This window comes from Danio rerio, chromosome 14 (genome assembly GCF_049306965.1).
Source record: "Danio rerio strain Tuebingen ecotype United States chromosome 14, GRCz12tu, whole genome shotgun sequence".
NCBI lineage: Eukaryota > Metazoa > Chordata > Actinopteri > Cypriniformes > Danionidae > Danio > Danio rerio.
In genome coordinates this window covers 7,461,661-7,480,000 of record NC_133189.1, presented here as the reverse complement: position 1 = coordinate 7,480,000, position 18,340 = coordinate 7,461,661, and the positions used below count along the sequence as shown (strand labels likewise).

Here is an 18,340-nt window from a genome sequence, read left to right as displayed (position 1 = left end):
AATACACTTACATGAACATGAGCAACATCAAGATTCCATGTAATAAAGCAGGCCCGGCCCTAAGCAATATGGCACCCTAGGCAAGATTTCAGGTGGCGCCCCGTCACATGGCAGTAAATTCCACCGTATAGTCATTCATTCATTTTCTTGTCGGCTTAGTCCCTTTATAAATCCAGGGTCAACACAGCGGAATGAACCGCCAACTTATCCAGCAAGTTTTTACGCAGCGGATGCCCTTCTAGCCGCAACCCATCTCTGGGAAACATCCACACTAAGGGCGTAGAATTGGCATGGACGGAGGGGACATGTTCCCACCAATATCTACCAATTACTTAAATGTCCCTACCAATAATTGAATCAACTTCAAAATAAAAATGAAGCTCGGTCAACCCTTATTAACCTACACATGCACAAAGTTTGCCACAATTATGAAAAACAATAATTTTGTGATAAAACAGTTACACATACCTCTCTAAATTTCTACATTTATACCTCCTCAAAGCCTGACTGCAGTAAAATCATCCAAATTGAAGAGGGTCACTGAGTCGCTGGTTCGAACCTCGGCTCAGTTGGCGTTTCTGTGTGGAGTTTGCATGTTCTCCCTGCCTTTGTGTGGGTTTACTCCGTGTGCTCTGGTTTCCCCCACAGTCCAAAGACATGCGGTACAGGTGAACTGGGTAGGCTAAATTGTCCGTAGTGTATGAGTGTGTGTGTGAATGTGTGTGTGGATGTTTCCCAGAGATGGGTTGCGGCTGGAAGGGCATCCGCTGTGTAAAAACTTGCTGGATAAGTTGGCGGTTCATTCCGCTGTGGTGACCCCGGATTAATAAAGAGACTAAGCCGACAAGAAAATGAATGAATGAATGAAATTGGCTGTAGTTTATGTGTGTGAATGAGTGTGTATGGATGTTTCCCAGTGATGGGTTACAGCTGCAATGGCATCCGCTGCAAAAAAAATATGCTGGATAAGTTGGCGGTTCATTCTGCTGTGGCAACCCAAGATTAATAAAGGGACTAAGCCAAAAAGAAAATGAATGAGACCTTCCATTCACTCATTTTTCCTTCGGCTTAGTCCCTTTATTCATCAGGGGTTGCCACAGTGGAATGAACCGTCAACTTATTCAACATTTGTTTTACAAAGCAGATCCCATTCCAGCTACAACCCTTAAATTTATTCAATTCAGATATACCACATGTCTTTGGACTGTGAGGGAAACAGGAGCACCTGGAGGTAACCCACGTAAAAACGGGGAGAACTTGCAAACTCAACACAGAAACACCAACTGACCCAGCCGGGACTTAATCCAGCAACCTAGGGGACAGTGCTAACCACTGAGCCACAGTGTCACCCTCATTTAGACTACAAAACCTTTTTTTATATCGTATTTAGCCTATCTAAAGAAATAAATACGTGGTTTATATTTTGGAATAGCTAGGATTTTTCTGTGTTGGTGAATTTTTATAATCTGTAAGCCACAAGATTACCTGTAGAGCTTTGTTCTCGAGTTTAAAATAAATAAAAGGATACAGTCAATGTACAGAAGCAAAGACTACAAAATGATTTTGACAGTAGTTAAAGTACAAACATAGACTGTTAAAAATACAACCCTCACAGGTAAACACCCTTGCACTATTTTCTCTCGCGCCCCTACAAGTGCGCTTCAGATCCGGTGACGTAAACCTCCATAAGCTCTCGAACATTCCAGACCAGCTCAGCCGACACCATTTTGAACCGCACCAACTGCATCAAAGAAGACGGAAATAAATTCGCCGTTTACCGAAGCAGATCTCGAAATACTTAAACGAGACTTTCATCAACCAGGTAAAGAAATAGTTTAGTTATTAGCTTATCTTTCTTCCACACGATGTAGAAATGTATGTATGTTAACTTATATACGTTCATTGCTTTTTTACATAACGTTATAGGCGTTGCAAGCGTTGCTTGACGTTGTGGACTGAGTTGTTGTCGTCGACATTTTCTTGTTGTTTAGCGTGTAAAAAGTGTCTCATATAGCAGTTTAGTGTTTCAAAACGTGTTTAAATCAGTTTTAAAGCTATTTAAGACGGTCTAAATGAAATAATTTGCTTTTGACAGACTTTGCTAACACGAGGTGTTTAGAACAAAGAATGTAACGTTAACGTTAAAGCATCGCCGTTTTAACAGATGGTACATTTATAATATGCACATTTCGACACATAATGTTATTTACAGTGAATGTTAAGACGTTTCAGCTGTGTTTTGTTTGTTTTATCAGATGAGACAGACGCAGAGAGAGCGCTCTCCCTGGCTGAGGGAGTTGAGTCTAGAAGACAGAATAATGGAGACCAGAAAGAGACACCGACGAGACTCGCACAGCAGCGAGAGAGAGAACAAATACAGAAAACATCACCATCATTACAAGAACAGCGACGGGTGAGAATCACAAACACCCGCTGGCCATCTATAATGTCACGTAGATTATATCATTTTAAACTAGCAAACAATTACGAAACAAATAATGTTACGTAACTGCACATTCATAAACAAGCGCATAGTGATATATATATATATATATATATATATATATATATATATATATATATTCATGAGTATTATACATTATCAGTTGCTAAATCTTAATCATAATAAACTTTAAACAATTTAGAAAGCAAAAACAGAAGTATTTTGCAAAAAAAAGTGATTTAGGCAACGTGTTATTTACTTTTCCAGCCAGAGATGAAAAAAGAGATGACCTATATAATATAGCCACGTATTTATAATAAAATTAAAGAGCCATAAAAGTTAGCAAAACCATTTAAGATAAATGTAAAATATTTATAAAAGAAGTTCATCCCTAGTGCCAGACAGAATCTTCAGACATTTTTTGCTATTTCTGTTGAGAATTGTGTAAAAAAATATGCAGATTTATGCAGAATGATTTTAGGAGTGTCGGGACTGAAAACTTAATACATGATATAAAACAAATATATCATTTTTTAACTTTTAATGTTTGCAAGGCAATTCCAATTAGATTCACTTATTTGGTTAACAAAGTAAGTCTCTCATATTATATATCAGTTGAAAGACAGAAAATATTAATTTACAAGCTGTATTGTTAATAAATCATATGAACATTTAATATTACTGTTATTAAATCACAAAATATTAGTTAAGTTAATTTAAAAAACTGAATAAATATAAATTCACACCAGTGAATGCGTAGACTCAATGATGGGCTAAAAATCTTCAGATTTCTTCGCACGCAGATTCTTTGTGGGCCTAGTCATCCCTCACATCTATTAATGTCAGCTAATGGATAGATAAATTGCATCACATGCATTTTGACTTGTTTTTCCTTCAAAGTATCTGGATAAAGTTGGTTTGCAAATTCTAAATGATAAAATCATATTAGCAGCCAATGACTATCAAAGTACAACCTTGTTCACAGTCAATTACATAGAGCTAATGTTGTTTCAAAGTCATATTTACATAAGATTGCAGACTGAAATTCTCAAAGTAGCGTGATAAAAAATATAGAGACGTGTCACAAGATGACACTGTTCAAAAATTACGAACGTGGTAATATAAAACCAGCTTTGACTTTGTTAGTGGAGATCAAACTGTACCAGTCAATGAATTGGGGAAAACCATGAGATTAAATTTACAAAAACAAAGTTGCTTTTTCCCCAACCATATAAAAAAAAAAACCCTCAAAAGAATGAAAGTGTTTTATTTTTTTGATAGCTGAAGGTCACTTGTTAAAAGTGGACATGGCAACTCTGTCAGCAAATGGTATGAGGACATCTTATAGTAACATTAGATGTCTAAATCTTATCCGGTAAGTTGCTAATTTAAGGCGCAAATGAGCTTTAGCCAGTTGGCCTTATGTGGGATCTGTTGACAGTGTGTTGTGTGATACTGGTTTGACAAGTTTGCTGCTTTCATGGAAGCTTCCTGGAAATTATTTTATAACATGACATTTAATGTATCTGCAAGAACTGAACCGAAATAATGATAAACATCACTTTGGCAAACTAGTGCTGAACGTAGAGCACATGACAAGTAAGTTTAACCTAAACACTGCTTCTTTTAGTATTTTATTCAAGGCATGATTTGACAGACCCTGTCTGATTGTTCTTATTTTATAGAGCTCTAACTATAAATTATCATTACATATAAAAAAATTATATAGAAAATTATATATAAAAAATATATTAAAAAAAATTATATCTTGTATATAATAAAAATTAAGAGTATTAGTGCAAAACAATGGAACGGTTGAGCTATTTTCTCCTAAGGACAGTGTTATGGCATTCTTGTGTGCAATTCTCAAAAACACCCACAAGATGGCTCTATTTACCTCTGAATTTGTTATGCAATAAATGTTTTTAAATGTTTGGAAAAAATATTGTGAATAATTGTTGGCTGATCTCTACATTTAGCAGTGTACATCTGTAGGTATTATTAGTAAGGATGTAACGATTCATCTCACAATTCGATACAATTCACGATGCTAATCTCACGATTCAGTCATGATTTTTTTAAACAAAATTATTTTAAACAAGTTTAGGGTGAAGAGCCTTTTTATTTTTTCTCAAATGCTGCACACTTTTTGCAAAATATTTTTTTTGCAGTGACTTAATTGCTATTTAAAAAAAAAGAGAAAAATACAAGCTAAAGAAGACTTATTAATATAAACAAACTAAAACTGTCACTGCTGGGATTTTACATTTTTAAAAAGAAATATCAGCATATCTGTGTTTTCTTGCATAAGCTGAGATCTCTGTACATTTACAATGTCCCCTGCTGATGAATAGACTCTTTCAGTAGGGACTGAGATGGCTGGTGTGAAGAGGAAATCCTTTTCTAAAATAGAGAGCAGTGTGTACTGAGGTGGTCAATAGGTCCTCTGCTCCATGCGACTGGCCACTGGCAAAAAAAAAAAAAAAAATTATAAAAGGAGTAATTAATTAGGAGTTTAGTACAGGAGTTGAACATGATTAATGAACATGATGAATAATTAATATTACTTGTATAATTAAATTGTAAATGTATCAGTGTGATACACTTAAGAAGACATGATCTTAAACATTTATAATTATTCAATAATAATAACAAGCAAATTATTAAAATATGCATAAAATAATTTAAAAGGAGAGAGTAAAAGTAATCTAATACCAGGTTCTGTAACAGCACAACTTTCTCTTTCAGTCTGAAAGACATCTTAACTCTTTTGCTGTGAAAACACTGATGCACCGTGTGATCTCTCTCCGTGTGATAGCTAAGGATATAAAAAAAATCATTCACCAACGAGTCAGCACCCGTAGTTTATTTATTTTTATATTTTTTCTCATCATCTTACTAGGCATTGCCTTGAGAAAAGAAGCTCAAACGAAAGACTGGACACTAGTGAAAAACACGCAGTGTTCAGAGACCATGAACACAACGGCTACGCTGCCTGTAAAGACAAGGAGAGAAACCGGGACCGATCCAGATCCCGTGAGAGACACCGGGAACGAGAGCGAGATCGAGACTGGCACCATTACAGTAAATCCTCTGGGAACAGCATGCGGAGCAGCCGGCACAGACACCGGCACAGGCACCGCCGTTCACACCCTCACTCTGACTCGGTATGAACACTGTCCTTCTCTGTTTGCCGCGGTAACAGTCATCTATCTGTGCATTACTTTCTTGTTATATGGACTGTGGGAGTTTCTCATTTCCAGTATTGGCAGAATGAATGACAGGAAGATTGTTGGATGGAATAGTTATATAATGCTAATATTATGATGTAAAAATAAAAACAAAAGGGTTAGATATAACATTAGTTTGATATCCACAGCATGTAAGATATTTTATAAAGCAGCTCATTTTCATGAAGGGGGAATACAGAATGTTTTTTTAATGTTGAATTGTTGTAACTGTCTACTTAATGGTCTGAGAAAGTCTCTCATCTGAAAATATGTTGCCATTGTTTTTCTTCTGTAACACACACGATGTGGTGGGCCCTGTGTGTATCTCGCGGGCTGAATTTGCGTTGGCTGTGGCCGGGCCTGACTGCTGCGGGTATCTGAATGGGCTGAATCTCTCTCCCCCCCACTCGTGAATGAATGAATGGCGCGTTCTGGTCCCCCACGGTTCTCTTGGGTTAATGATGATGATGATGATGGTGGTGATGATGGTGATGGCGGTGTTCCGAAACCTCAGAGGAGCCATCGCAGGAAAAGATCCAGGAGTGTTGAGGATGATGAGGAGGGGCACCTGGTCTATCACAGTGGAGACATGCTGAGAGCAAGATGTATAGAATACACACTTTTCTGTATCTCTTCTGTATCTTTTCATTTGTCTCACTGATTATTTCTGTTTTGGGGTCAGACTAAATTTACACACTAACTTTGGGGTCCTGATAAATGCAGACACAACACTTAGACTTATTCTGATGTGTGTATCACAATTCTAGATTTGTCTGGAATATTTTTGTTTGTGGAATATTTATGCATTACTTAAATAATTTGAGTGCTCCAAAATTCAGCAAAATCTATTGAAGGTTTTGATAGCACCGCATCAATTTCAGGTTTCTAATTGCCTCTCTTTAAACCCGTAGATGAGATTGTGTGTACACTTGGAGAAGGAGCCTTTGGCAAAGTGGTGGAGTGCATTGATCATGAAAAGTAAGTCTTCCTATCACTTAAGTCAAAACTTTTTGCTTTTATATTTTGCATGTTTCTTATACTCAAGACAAGCCACAAATGAAACAAAACGTTGACTTAATCTTAATTTTTTTTGGTTATAATTTATGGGCTAATAATGCTGTAAACACAGGGTGTCCGCGAGGTCTTAAAATAATTTTTAGGCTTTAAAAAGTCTTAAATTGACTGAAATATTGTGTTGTAGATCTTAATTTTTAACAGGTCCTAATTTTCTTATGTCCAAATAAATCTACCCAATCGGGCTGAAACCCAATCACCAATAATCCAACTCCACTTTCTTTGTTATATTTGTTTTTTTTATTGGAAAGAATTAAAATTCACAACAGCTGTTAGACATTTTACAGCAAATTCTCCTAATTAAATTCCCTAATCAGGGAAAAAACGAAAGCAACACATCTCTTCCATTAATTTAAAAACTATTTGCAGTAAAAAATCCTTAGTGTTTAGCCTGTATAAGTCTTAATTTTAATTCATAATGCTCTTAAAAAGAGTCTTAAAGACTTAAATTTGACATGCAGAAACACTGCAATCAGGATTTTTGCAGCCGATACCAAGTACCGTTTCCTTGTTATGGTGATCGATTGTACCGGCCGAGTACAGATTTTGATACTTCAATCTTTATAATGCATAAGCACATTTTCCCTTTAAGTATGATCCTTAAGAGAAGATCTTGCCTAACCTTAAAATAGGAATTGTTGCGTATAATCCCTTAAACATCTCTCTTATAACCATTTAATTTACTTCGGCTTAGTCCCTTATTTTTCAATGGTCGCCACAGTGGAATGAACCAACACAGAAAATAATATAACACCGGTATAAAAATGAATAAGGAAAATGATAAACAGTGCATTAACGGTGTTCGCGGGGTCTTAAAAAGTATTAAAAGTTAATAAATCAATGTAGAGAAATTTAAGGCCCTTAAAAAGCATGAAAAAGTCTTAAATGCTATTTTGCAAAATATTTAATTTTGTATAATATGTTTATGCAATGTATGGTTGTATGCTAAAGTTTGTCTGAATTAAATCTGAGAATATCAGGATGCTGTGTAGTTTCTGAAATCAATAAAGTCCTACTAGATTTGACATCATGCTGCTTTATTGCAGTAATCAAGACAACACCATTATTTCTGCGCCACCTGCTGAATTTTAGAATTTTTTGAGATTTAATAGATTTTTATTCAGTATATGAATAATGTTTTAGTTTTGTATTAATTTCTTAATTTAATTTAATTTCCTAATTTCTCATTAATATTTAGTAAATTACTGTAGCGTAAAATTTCGCCAGTGTTTCTGGTTAAAGGTCTTAATGTATGGGAAGAGTCTTAAAGTCTTAAGGTATTGAATATCACTCTCTGATTCCTGTATATACTCTCAATCAAGAAGAATTTTGGAGTGCATATTTGATGCATAAGAAGTTAACATGCACACCTATAAATCAAATACTTCTTAATTAAAAGGAATTAGGCCTATAAACTACTGTTTATTGCAATAGTAAATTACAGGAAGTTATATTATTGGATATTTATGATAAAAAATAAATAATAAAGTTTTATTCATCTAATAATTCCTGCCAGCTTTTAGTGAACTTGCAATATTGTCAAAAACACAGAACTTTTAGTTGTTATATGTAGAAAGGCCTAAATACATGCAAGACCATTCATAGATTTTCCTTATCTCTAACTATTGACTGCAGATCTCTCAATAAAAGCAAGAGGGAAATTTGCACTTGCGATATTTTTACTGCTCTATTCATTTAACTTAAGAAATGTCATGCTTAGAACATCCGTGTGTTTCTTGTGATCTGCACTCTTGCTCATTCACTCTCGTCGCCATGATTTCCGTGAATTTTAATTAATTTTTGAGGTCACTGAGTCAGTATTGTTAATAAACTATAAACAGGTCGCACTACATCTGTATATATTTTAGCTGCTGTGACGCGAGCATATCGATCGCTCACACCTCTACACATCATTTACCTCCTCACGTGTTGTAGGCTATGTATAATATACAGGAGCACGTGTGTCTTCCTCTGCTTGTTAACTCATAAACAAACACCTGCAATCGGTTCATGAGATCAGCCAGATTAGCAAGTACCGATCAAGTCATGAAATACGAGTATCGGCTGGTGCTGATCAATGGGAGCATCCCTAGTACGGGATGATCTAGCTCAATATATCTCGGTTATTTCATGGTTCGACAGTGATTGACACCTCAAATGATTTCCATTTATTAAAAAAAAAATCAAACAAAAAAATCTTTTAATTTGCACTTAAAGTCTAAGACTTAATGTATGTATATATTGTGCTATACCACCACATTTCTAGGTTCATCCACAGCCAAGTTTACCACTTTAAGTCATGGGAGTTTTGGATTTACCATTGTTGTTCCATACACTTTGTAATACTGTGCTAAAAATATCCACAAAGTTTTCAGTAAAAATAGCAAAAGATGGGAATGTAAATACTTACAGAGGTAAAAGGTGCAAGTATCACTACTTTTCTGAGTTAACCCACCTGTAGTTTCAAAATTGTTTGAGTTTTTATTTTTTATCTGCTTAAAAGATTGGTAACCAAACAGTGAATTTCTATTGCCTTCTATAGTATGGGGGTAAAATGTCAGTCATGACAATCAACTGTAATAAAGATTGAAATAAGAATAAACCAAGTTTTAGAAATGCCATGGTGTATTTACTGTCCAAAAATAAGTGCAGACCACAAACGTATCCAATCTAATGCTTGTTAATGATCTAACTTTGTTTCTCTTGCAGAGTTGGAGCTCGCATTGCGCTGAAGATCATTAAAAATATTGAGCGCTATCGTGATGCGGCTCTATCTGAGGTTGAGGTGCTGGAGCAGATTAACTCGCTAGACTGTGACAGGCGATAGTAAGTGCCTCTGAAAGCAGCTAAAACAGTAATCTCCTACAATTTATGCCTCTCCGATGCATGGCGGTGTGATATCACACTTAATTTGAAATTTACAGCCTCTCAGGTGTAAAGAAGTCCAGACAGCGTATTAGCAGTGCCGTATTTCATCTGCTTTTTTTTTTTTTTTTTTTCTTTCCCAGTGCTTGTGTGCGGATGTACGACTGGTTTGATCACCACGGGCACATCTGCATTGCCTTTGAGCTGCTGGGCTTGAGCACGTATGATTTTCTGAAGGAAAATAACTTTCAGCCCTTCTATATCAACCACATCAGGCACATGGCCTACCAGATCATCAGAGCAGTCAGATGTGAGTCACGGATCTTGTTCAATTGCATCTTTTTCCTCTGCGCGTTTGGATGAAACACAGATTTAATCTTGCGCTTTTTTTCTTTGCCGGTTCAGTTCTTCACAAGAACAAGCTGACACACACTGACCTGAAGCCAGAGAACATCCTCTTTGTTAATTCGGAGTATAACATTAGGTACAACTCAAAAATGGTAAGAAGAGGCTTGTATTTATTTATTTATTTATTGATTTTATATAAATACCTGTCATTAATTATTGGTGTTTTAAATCTTGCAGAAGAGGGATGAGAGAACTGTGAAGAATCCTGATGTAAAAGTGGTGGATTTTGGGAATGCAACATACGAGCATGAGCATCATACATCCGTAGTGTCCACACGGCATTATAGAGCTCCAGAGGTTATTCTGGGTAAACAGTTGTTTTTATTAATTGATTTTTGAGGTAGATTGTCACGATCGCTTGCTAAAACTAAAACAATCTGTTTTCATTTCTATCAGATTTGGGCTGGAGTCATTCCTGTGACGTGTGGAGCGTGGGGTGTATTCTCATTGAGTACTATCTAGGATCCACTCTATTTCAGGTCATTGTCTTTTGAGTTTCGGTTGTTGTTCAGTTATTTGACATTTTAGACATGCTTTTTTTTTTTTTTTTAAACAAATTATTTTTATTTTAGACCCATGACAGTAAAGAGCATTTGGCCATGATGGAGCGAGTGCTGGGCCCCATACCAACACACATGTTGCAGAAAACAAGGTAAATTCAATATTTGTGTCAAAGATTCATTTCTGTAGGTATTTATGTATTTAGAAGAAAACGAATTAAGACAAAATATTTATAAAAGCATCGGAGGACAAGTGTAGTGAGCTGCAGCAAGGCATATTATTGATTCAATGCCATTTGAATTATTATTGATTAAAAAAAGTATTTAAGTCTGTTTTTTTTATTTTTTATTATTATGCTAGAAATGTAATCACAGATTGTTTAAAACTATTTTAAAATACACACTAAAGGTCTGAAAAAAATCTAAATACTAAGAAAAAAGTAGAATTTTGCCCATATTAGGATCTTAGCAACTCATTTACAGGGACTGCACAATATATCGTTTGAGCATGGATATGCAATGTTGAGTTGGGATTAAAGATGACCAGAAGCGACAGGTCAAAACATAGATTTGTGGAGACACTGCAGAATTGAACCACAATAGAGTAAAAGTTCATCACCTGTGTGTGTTTTTAATTCCTGTGTGAACATTTTAAGAGTTCAAAGCATTTAAGTTGTGCATAAAGAATAATTATAATGAATAACTTGTATGACTATGTAGTGTTATTTTACATTTATTTATTTAAATTCTGCACCTGAACATTGTTAGACTCCCCCAACCATAAAGCCATAAAGCACTGTTTATTTCCCTTTAATATTTGCTCTAGTAGTAATGACTTTGCAAATAGAGCAAGTCATCTGATAAAAATGTAGTTGTATCGAAATATCGCAGAGAAAAAAAAAAAAAATCAAATTGTCAGAATTTTCCAAAATCATGCAGCCCTACACTTTTTTTTTTTTTTTTTTTTTTCAATGGGTTAGATTTTAAAAAATGTTTTTTTTTTCAAATCAAATGTTCTAAAAATGGCTGTTATTTTTATTGTGCAGGAAGTCGAGGTTTGTTCGCAATGATAAACTGGACTGGGACATTCACAGCTCTTCAGGACGTTACGTCAGGAAGCAGTGCAAACCCCTTAGAGTGAGTTTGTCCTTTATTGGAGTTAACTTCTTTAGTCATCTCAAAACACAACTTTTAAATCATTACTCACAAGATGAATCATTGTTTCTTGCAGCAATACTTGGTCTCTTCTAGCTCAGACCATGAGCAGCTGTTCGATCTAATAGAGAGGATGCTTGAGTATGACGTTACAAAGAGGATCACCTTGGACGAAGCCATCAAACACCCATTTTTCAACTCTATCAGGAAGAGCAAGAAATAAGTGGATTTTTCTGGATTTTCCTCTCTGAGAGAGGCTGTTTCTCTGACTGCATCAGTCCCCTGTATAGATCATACAGTGCTCTAATCGCTACAGCTGTATTTATTGTGCTTTTTTCAGTAGGAGTTAAGTGACCTGTTGCTCTTGAGTTTGTAATTTGTTACTTGTGTTGAAACAGCATCATCAGACTGATTATAAACTGTGATTATAATTATGAAGGGGCTGGGCTTTAGGGTGTTAGGTTTGTAAGATGCTTTATATTTGTCATAGATTTCTTAGCATTGTTAATAAAAATGTAGTGGTATCTGTAAGTGTGTTTTCATTTGTCTTTCTCCATGATTCTTAAAAATAAAAATCCGTTTGTCATCGCAGTCGTTTGTTTCATGGGTGTAATTTTGTCATGTGGTCAACAGAGGGCGGTGCATCACAACTTAAAGGCATAGTTCACTCAAAATACACTCACTATTCACCTTCAATAGTTTCAAACCTTTGAGTTTTCTCTTTAATATTGAACGCAAAAAAAAAAATTGTGAGTGATGTTGGCAATCGGTAACCATTGGCTTCCATAGTAGGAACAACAAATATGGACATCAATAGTTGCCGATTTCTAACTTGTTCATTTCTTGTTTAATAGTGTTTAATATCTTGTTTTACAAGTGAGTAAATTTTCAGTTTTGGATGAACTGGCCCTTTTATCTTTAAACAAACGATCATAATTTTTAGGTAAATCAGAGTTTATTGATATAGTAAATTAATGAAGGGAGGCTTCGTTAAATCTGACCCACCTGCATTTTTATTTTACATCTGTGAACTTTTTCTGTAAGCATGCCAAATGTGATTGGCATCATTTAATCATACTTTTTCCAAGCCTGTTTGACTTTCTTTGAACATAAACGAAGATATTTTGAAGAGAGCTGGAAACCTGTAATAATCGACTTTCATCTATTTGATTTTCCTACAAAAGAAGTCAATGATAACAAATTATCAGCGTTTTCAGAATATCTATGGAAGTCAATGGTTACCGGTTTTCAGCATTTTCAGAATATCTATGGAAGTCAATGGTTACCGGTTTTCAGCCTTTTCAGAATATCTATGGAAGTCAATGGTTAACGGTTTTCAGCATTTTCAGACTATCATAGTCAATGGTTACCGGTTTTCAGCATTTTCAGAATATCTGTGGAAGTTAATGGTTACAGATTTTCAGCATTTTCAGAATATCTGTGGAAGTTAATGGTTACAGATTTTCAGCATTTTCAGAGTAACCATAGAATTAAATGGTTACAGGTTTTTCAGCATTTTCAGAATGTCTATGGAAGCAAATGGTTACCGGTTTTCAGCGTTTTCAGAATATCTATGGAAGCAAATGGTTACCGGTTTTCAGCGTTTTCAGAATATATGGAAGTAAATGGTAACAGGTTTTCAGAATATCTATGGAAGTCAATGGCTACCGGTTTTCAGCATTTTCAGAATATCTATGGAAGCAAATGGTTACCGGTTTTCAGAATATATGGAAGTCAATGGTTACAGGATTTCAGCATTTTTAAAATATCTATGGAAATTAATGGTTACAGGTTTTCATTTCAAAATATTTATGGTAGTAAATGATTACTGTTTTTTGCATTTTCAAAATATCTAAGAACGTCAATGGTTACAGGTTTTCAGCATTTTTAAAATATCTATGGAAGTAAATGGTTACCAGTTTTCAGCATTTTTGAAATATCTATGGAAATCAAGGTTTTCAGCATTTTCAAAATATCTACGGAAGTCAATGGTAACAGGTTTTCAACATTTTTAAATGGTCTATGTAAGTCAATGGTTACAGGTTTTCAGTATTTTCGAATTATATATGGAAGTCAATGGTTACCAGATTTCAGCATTATTGAAATATCTATGGAATTCAATAATTACCAGATTTTAGCATTTTAAAAATATCTACGGACATCAACGGTAACAGGTTTTCAGCGTTTTTAAAATATCTATGGAAGTAAATGGTTACCGGTTTTCAGCATTTTCTAAATATTTATGGAAATCAATCGTTATCAGATTTTCAGCATTTGTGAAATGTACATGGAAATAAATGGTTACAGGTTTTCAGCATTTTTAAAATTATACTTTTTCTGTTCAACATAATAAAGAAACTCAAAGGTTTGGAATCACTTGAGATTGATTCAATTTGCATTTTAGTGTGAACTATCCCATTGTGATGTTCGTTGATAAAACACAATTTTGTCGAATATAGATTTACTTATCAAATAAAAGCGAAAGCAGGAGATCATCCTTAACAGAGTACATCAGTAAAGTGTCTCGAATTTAAATATGTTACCCACTAAGTGTTGTAGCATATAGCTACAATTGACACAAGTACCTAACGCGGATAGAAAACAATCAGAAGAATCGAGAAAAGTTCCCACAGATTGTTCACAGCTGCTCCTGAACGCTTTCTGGTGATTCCAGCCTCTTGTTTCACGCTCGTCTCACACACCACGCTAAAATAAGGATATGTCTGAATACCTGCTGAGCTCCCTATCGAGGCTGCATATCAACACAGCGAAGGCGCGCACAACTTTTTTTAGCCCGTCGTGGCACGCGCCACACACTGCCAAACCATCAGCTCACTAGTAAGGGTGTGCGAAAAGTTTTGAGCACGGCCAAGCTGTTCAAAGCCCCGTGTGCTGCTCAACACAGCTCAGTCTGACAGCCACATCTCATCGATCAACAACTGATCAATAAGTAACTATCGGAAACTAATCGACGACTTTTTTTTTCCTCAGCATGGAATCGTCGGCGGACAAAAATATGGAGAGTAAACAGAATGCCGCGAAACCGCTTCATCTGCGCTATTTAGTGTCTTTTCCAACCGCAGTGTGTTTGGTGTTATCGCTGAGCTCAATAGCGGTGTGTTTTCTCATGGCTTTTAAAACGCATCAGATGGAGAGCAGGCTTCACGAGCTGGAGATAAAGATGACTGACATCTGTCAAGAATCATCCGCCGACGTCTCTGTTTCACAGGAGCTGCGCAGAATACAAGAGGCAAGCGGGGTTTTACTCTTCATCCAGCATGTTTCATAACACTGTCTTCACATCTTTCTGAAGACTGCTTTAATAAAGTTTAACTTGGACCCAACTTAAATCACTTTTATACTTGTTAAAATGCGAGTAACTTTTTCAATGCATGCTCTTTATTTTTTTTAAGTGCTTACTAAGAAATAAGGGGCAAATTCAGACATTTTCAACATTAAAAATCTGAAAACTCAACTAAATGTTTAATCATAAGCACATCTCCATCTTCAGTTGTTATTATTGTATATGCCAACAGGTGCGTTTATGTGTGATAAAACCATTAGGATATGCCATTTATTAATAGTTTAATAGCAAATATTATTCACTGGTCAAAAGCGAAATTGGATATTAAAACATAAAACGGTTTAAATTATTGTTGAACGCTTATTAGAATTTGCTCTGATTTTTTTCCCCAAGAGCAATCAGTGATCTATTATAACATTATAAAATGACTCTGGAGCACATGTGCGTTAGATTTTAGAAATTGAGATTTAAACATGACATAAAAGATGAATAAATGTTAATATTTGGCTGAGATGCAACTATTTAACCATGTAAAATCAAAATGCTAAGAAAAAAGTTTTTTATTAAGATCTTAATAACATACAAAATTAAATATTGATATATTTACAGTACTAACTTAACAAAATATCTTTATAGAATATGAACTTATCTAAAGATTTTTGTCATAAAAGAGAACCAAACAATATATTAGTGGCTATATTTCCAATAATGAACCTGAGCAACATATAAGGGTGGTTTTGTGGTTATTATGCCAATATTGTCAGGCATATTTTGCACAAAACAAAACTATTTGATATTAAACACTAAATATGAATTTAATCGTCCATTTGTTCAGACATTTGTATGTAATAAATTGACATTACAGGCTAATAACGGCTCACTTTTTTATTCATGTGAATTCAGTCTTAATACACTGTAAAACCCAAAAAGTTAAGGTCAACTTGAAATGAGTGTATCAAATGAAATGAGTGTAGTTAACTCAAAATTGACAATCAAAATTAAATCTTGTCCATATTAAGATCTTAGCAATGCACATTATTAATACAAAGTTGAGTATTAATATATTTACAATAGGAAATTTACTTAATATCTTCATCAACATGAACTTTATTTAATATTTTCTTGATTTTTGTCTTAAAAGAAACCCATAAAATATATTGTTGGCTATATTGTCAATAATATTCCTGATCAACATGAGGATATTTTGGTGGATCAGAGTCACATTTTAAAACAGTGCTTTGTACACAAATAATACTGTCGGGCATATTTTACACACACAAAAAAAAAAAACATTTGACATTAAAACAGTAAAATTTAAGCATCAGAGTCAAGTATGAATTTAATCTCAGTTCTAATTGTTCAGACATTAGTATCTAACAAATTGAAATTACAGGTTACAGGTTAATAAATGCATATACTGTAAAAACATCCTGGTTGCTTTAAATGTTTAAGTTGAATCAAGTTAACCTGATGAGTCCATGGACCTTATATTATGTAAACTGACTTAAAACAGCTTGCATAACTTATTAAATTAAGTTAGAATACGATTAACTTAGCTAAGTTACAATGAACTAAAAACCTGCTGTCATGACTAATTGATCATATAATTTTCTTTAGTGTAGTTGTTCTTTCATGTATCAACATAAGTACAGAAAAAGCACGTTGTTTCATTTCTACATTATTTGACTCACATTTTGACATTTTATTTTCTCCAAAGTTCACAACATTAAAGCTGACACTTATATACTTTCCATGTATCTGTAAAACCCAACAGTTAACTTAATCAAATGAAATGAGTGTAGTTAACTCAAAATTTACTGAAAGCTAATTTTACTGATTTGAAAATATTTTTGAACTCGGTGTCGGAGGTAATGAGTTCATTAAATACCTCATTACGTCAACTTAAATGGAGTAAGTCACAGTACTCGTATAGATTAGTTTTTTTTTAACTCAAATGGTTTGTTGCAATTGGTTTCCTCAAAGGGTTTAAGTTGCCATAACGTTTTACAGTACTCAGTTGGTTTGAGTTCTCTTCATTTATTGGGTTTTACTGTGCTCAGATTGATTTGCTTATTCAAATGGATTAAGTTCACAGTACTCATTAGGATTAGTTTTTGAAAGTAGATGGTTTGTTGCAATTGGTTTTCAAAAACAACACTTACAGAAGTCTCTTCAATACATGTAATAAATTCTGGGTTCCACACAATTCCTTTATGTTGCCACAAGACAAATCAATTAAGTTAATTGAATTGTTTTAACAAATGTAAGTAGATTCAACATGAAACAATTTGCAGACTTGTGTTGATTCAGCTCATTTAAAATAAGTAGTTTGAACAAGCAGCAACAATCTTTATTTGAAGGTGAAAACATTGAAAGTATGACTCTGTGTGTGTGTTATATTTCATATTACAGAGGCTGAATGAAGTGCCGAAGTTGCGTGTGGCGAGAGACGTGACACCAGACTGCAACTGTCCTCCAGGTACGTCCATCATTTTCTTCTGACAGACCCATTCTGAGCTTTTTAAAGCACAAGAACATCCCTCTGAGATGAAGCTGTGATAGATTTATCATTGATGTCTAATCAAGGAGTGAATTTGGAGCTTTGCTAAATGTGTACGAGTAGAAATTGGTTGTAAATGTGCAGATTGTTGTACTGGAGCTGTTTTATTTATATGGAGATTTATTTTGGTGTGCTTCATTGGTGGCGTTTGAAGGTGTCAAACGTGGAGCACAGACGCTCTTGATTCTGGAGGTCATTAATAATATAGTAAGACTATTACTTAAGTGGTAAGGCCTTTTAAAATGCCCAAAACAACATTTTAGATGGTTTACAGCGTGCTCAGCCTGATGGTTTGTCCATTTACAAACATTTTATCATTACTTGATCTCTTATAACACAATCACATGACCTTTGTTAATGCGCATGCTGAAGTTTGTGAGGTAAAAGTGTTTCCATCGTAGTTTGTGTGCATCTTTTCTAATCGCGTTAAAAGTTTATCCTACTTAGTTATGCACATATTTTTTTTGCGCATTTTCAAAATGTATGCCCATCTTGGCGTTTCCATCAACCGTTTTTTTTTTTTTATGTGCATATGCAAAATGCGCATAAAAATAGGTGGATGGCAACATAGCTAGTGTTGGGGGGAAAGTTACTTTAGAAAGTAATGCATTACAATATTGAGTTACTCCCCAACAAAGTAACTAGTTGCATTTCTTAGTTACTTTTCATGGTAAGTAATGCGTTGCGTTACTTTTGAGTTACTTTGCTTTACTTATTATTACCTGGCTGAGACTTGAGCTCTTTCAGAACTGAAACTAACAACACACTGTATAACCTGCATTTACCTTTAAAGGTTCAAGA

At 34.7% G+C, this 18,340-nt stretch overlaps 1 protein-coding gene across 2 annotated transcripts; it reads left to right on the top strand.

Moving 5' to 3' along the window:
* Positions 1-1,677: 1,677 nt before the first annotated feature.
* clk4a (CDC-like kinase 4a) lies at positions 1,678-12,266 on the top strand. Of its 2 annotated transcripts, XM_003199840.5 has the most exons (13): positions 1,715-1,822; positions 2,256-2,413; positions 5,346-5,610; positions 6,188-6,278; positions 6,585-6,651; positions 9,457-9,573; positions 9,756-9,922; positions 10,018-10,112; positions 10,198-10,327; positions 10,417-10,499; positions 10,593-10,672; positions 11,567-11,657; positions 11,752-12,266. In XM_003199840.5, the coding sequence occupies exons 2-13, from the start codon at positions 2,256-2,258 to the stop codon at positions 11,896-11,898; spliced, it is 1,491 nt and encodes a 496-aa protein (XP_003199888.1). In that variant the 5' UTR covers positions 1,715-1,822; the 3' UTR covers positions 11,899-12,266. The 2 variants fall into 2 exon arrangements, with proteins under 2 accessions (NP_001373164.1, XP_003199888.1); NM_001386235.1 differs by lacking the exon at positions 6,188-6,278 and having other exon boundaries at positions 1,678-1,822.
* Positions 12,267-18,340: the final 6,074 nt, after the last annotated feature.

Excerpts from the sequence above, each read along its gene's own strand:
- clk4a (XM_003199840.5), top strand. The coding sequence starts at position 2,256 with ATGAGACAGACGCAGAGAGAGCGCTCTCCCTGGCTGAGGGAGTTGAGT. Across the intron at positions 6,652-9,456 it reads GAGTGCATTGATCATGAAAA|AGTTGGAGCTCGCATTGCGC; the intron begins GTAAGTCTTCCT and ends TTTCTCTTGCAG. Across the intron at positions 11,658-11,751 it reads AGCAGTGCAAACCCCTTAGA|CAATACTTGGTCTCTTCTAG; the intron begins GTGAGTTTGTCC and ends TGTTTCTTGCAG.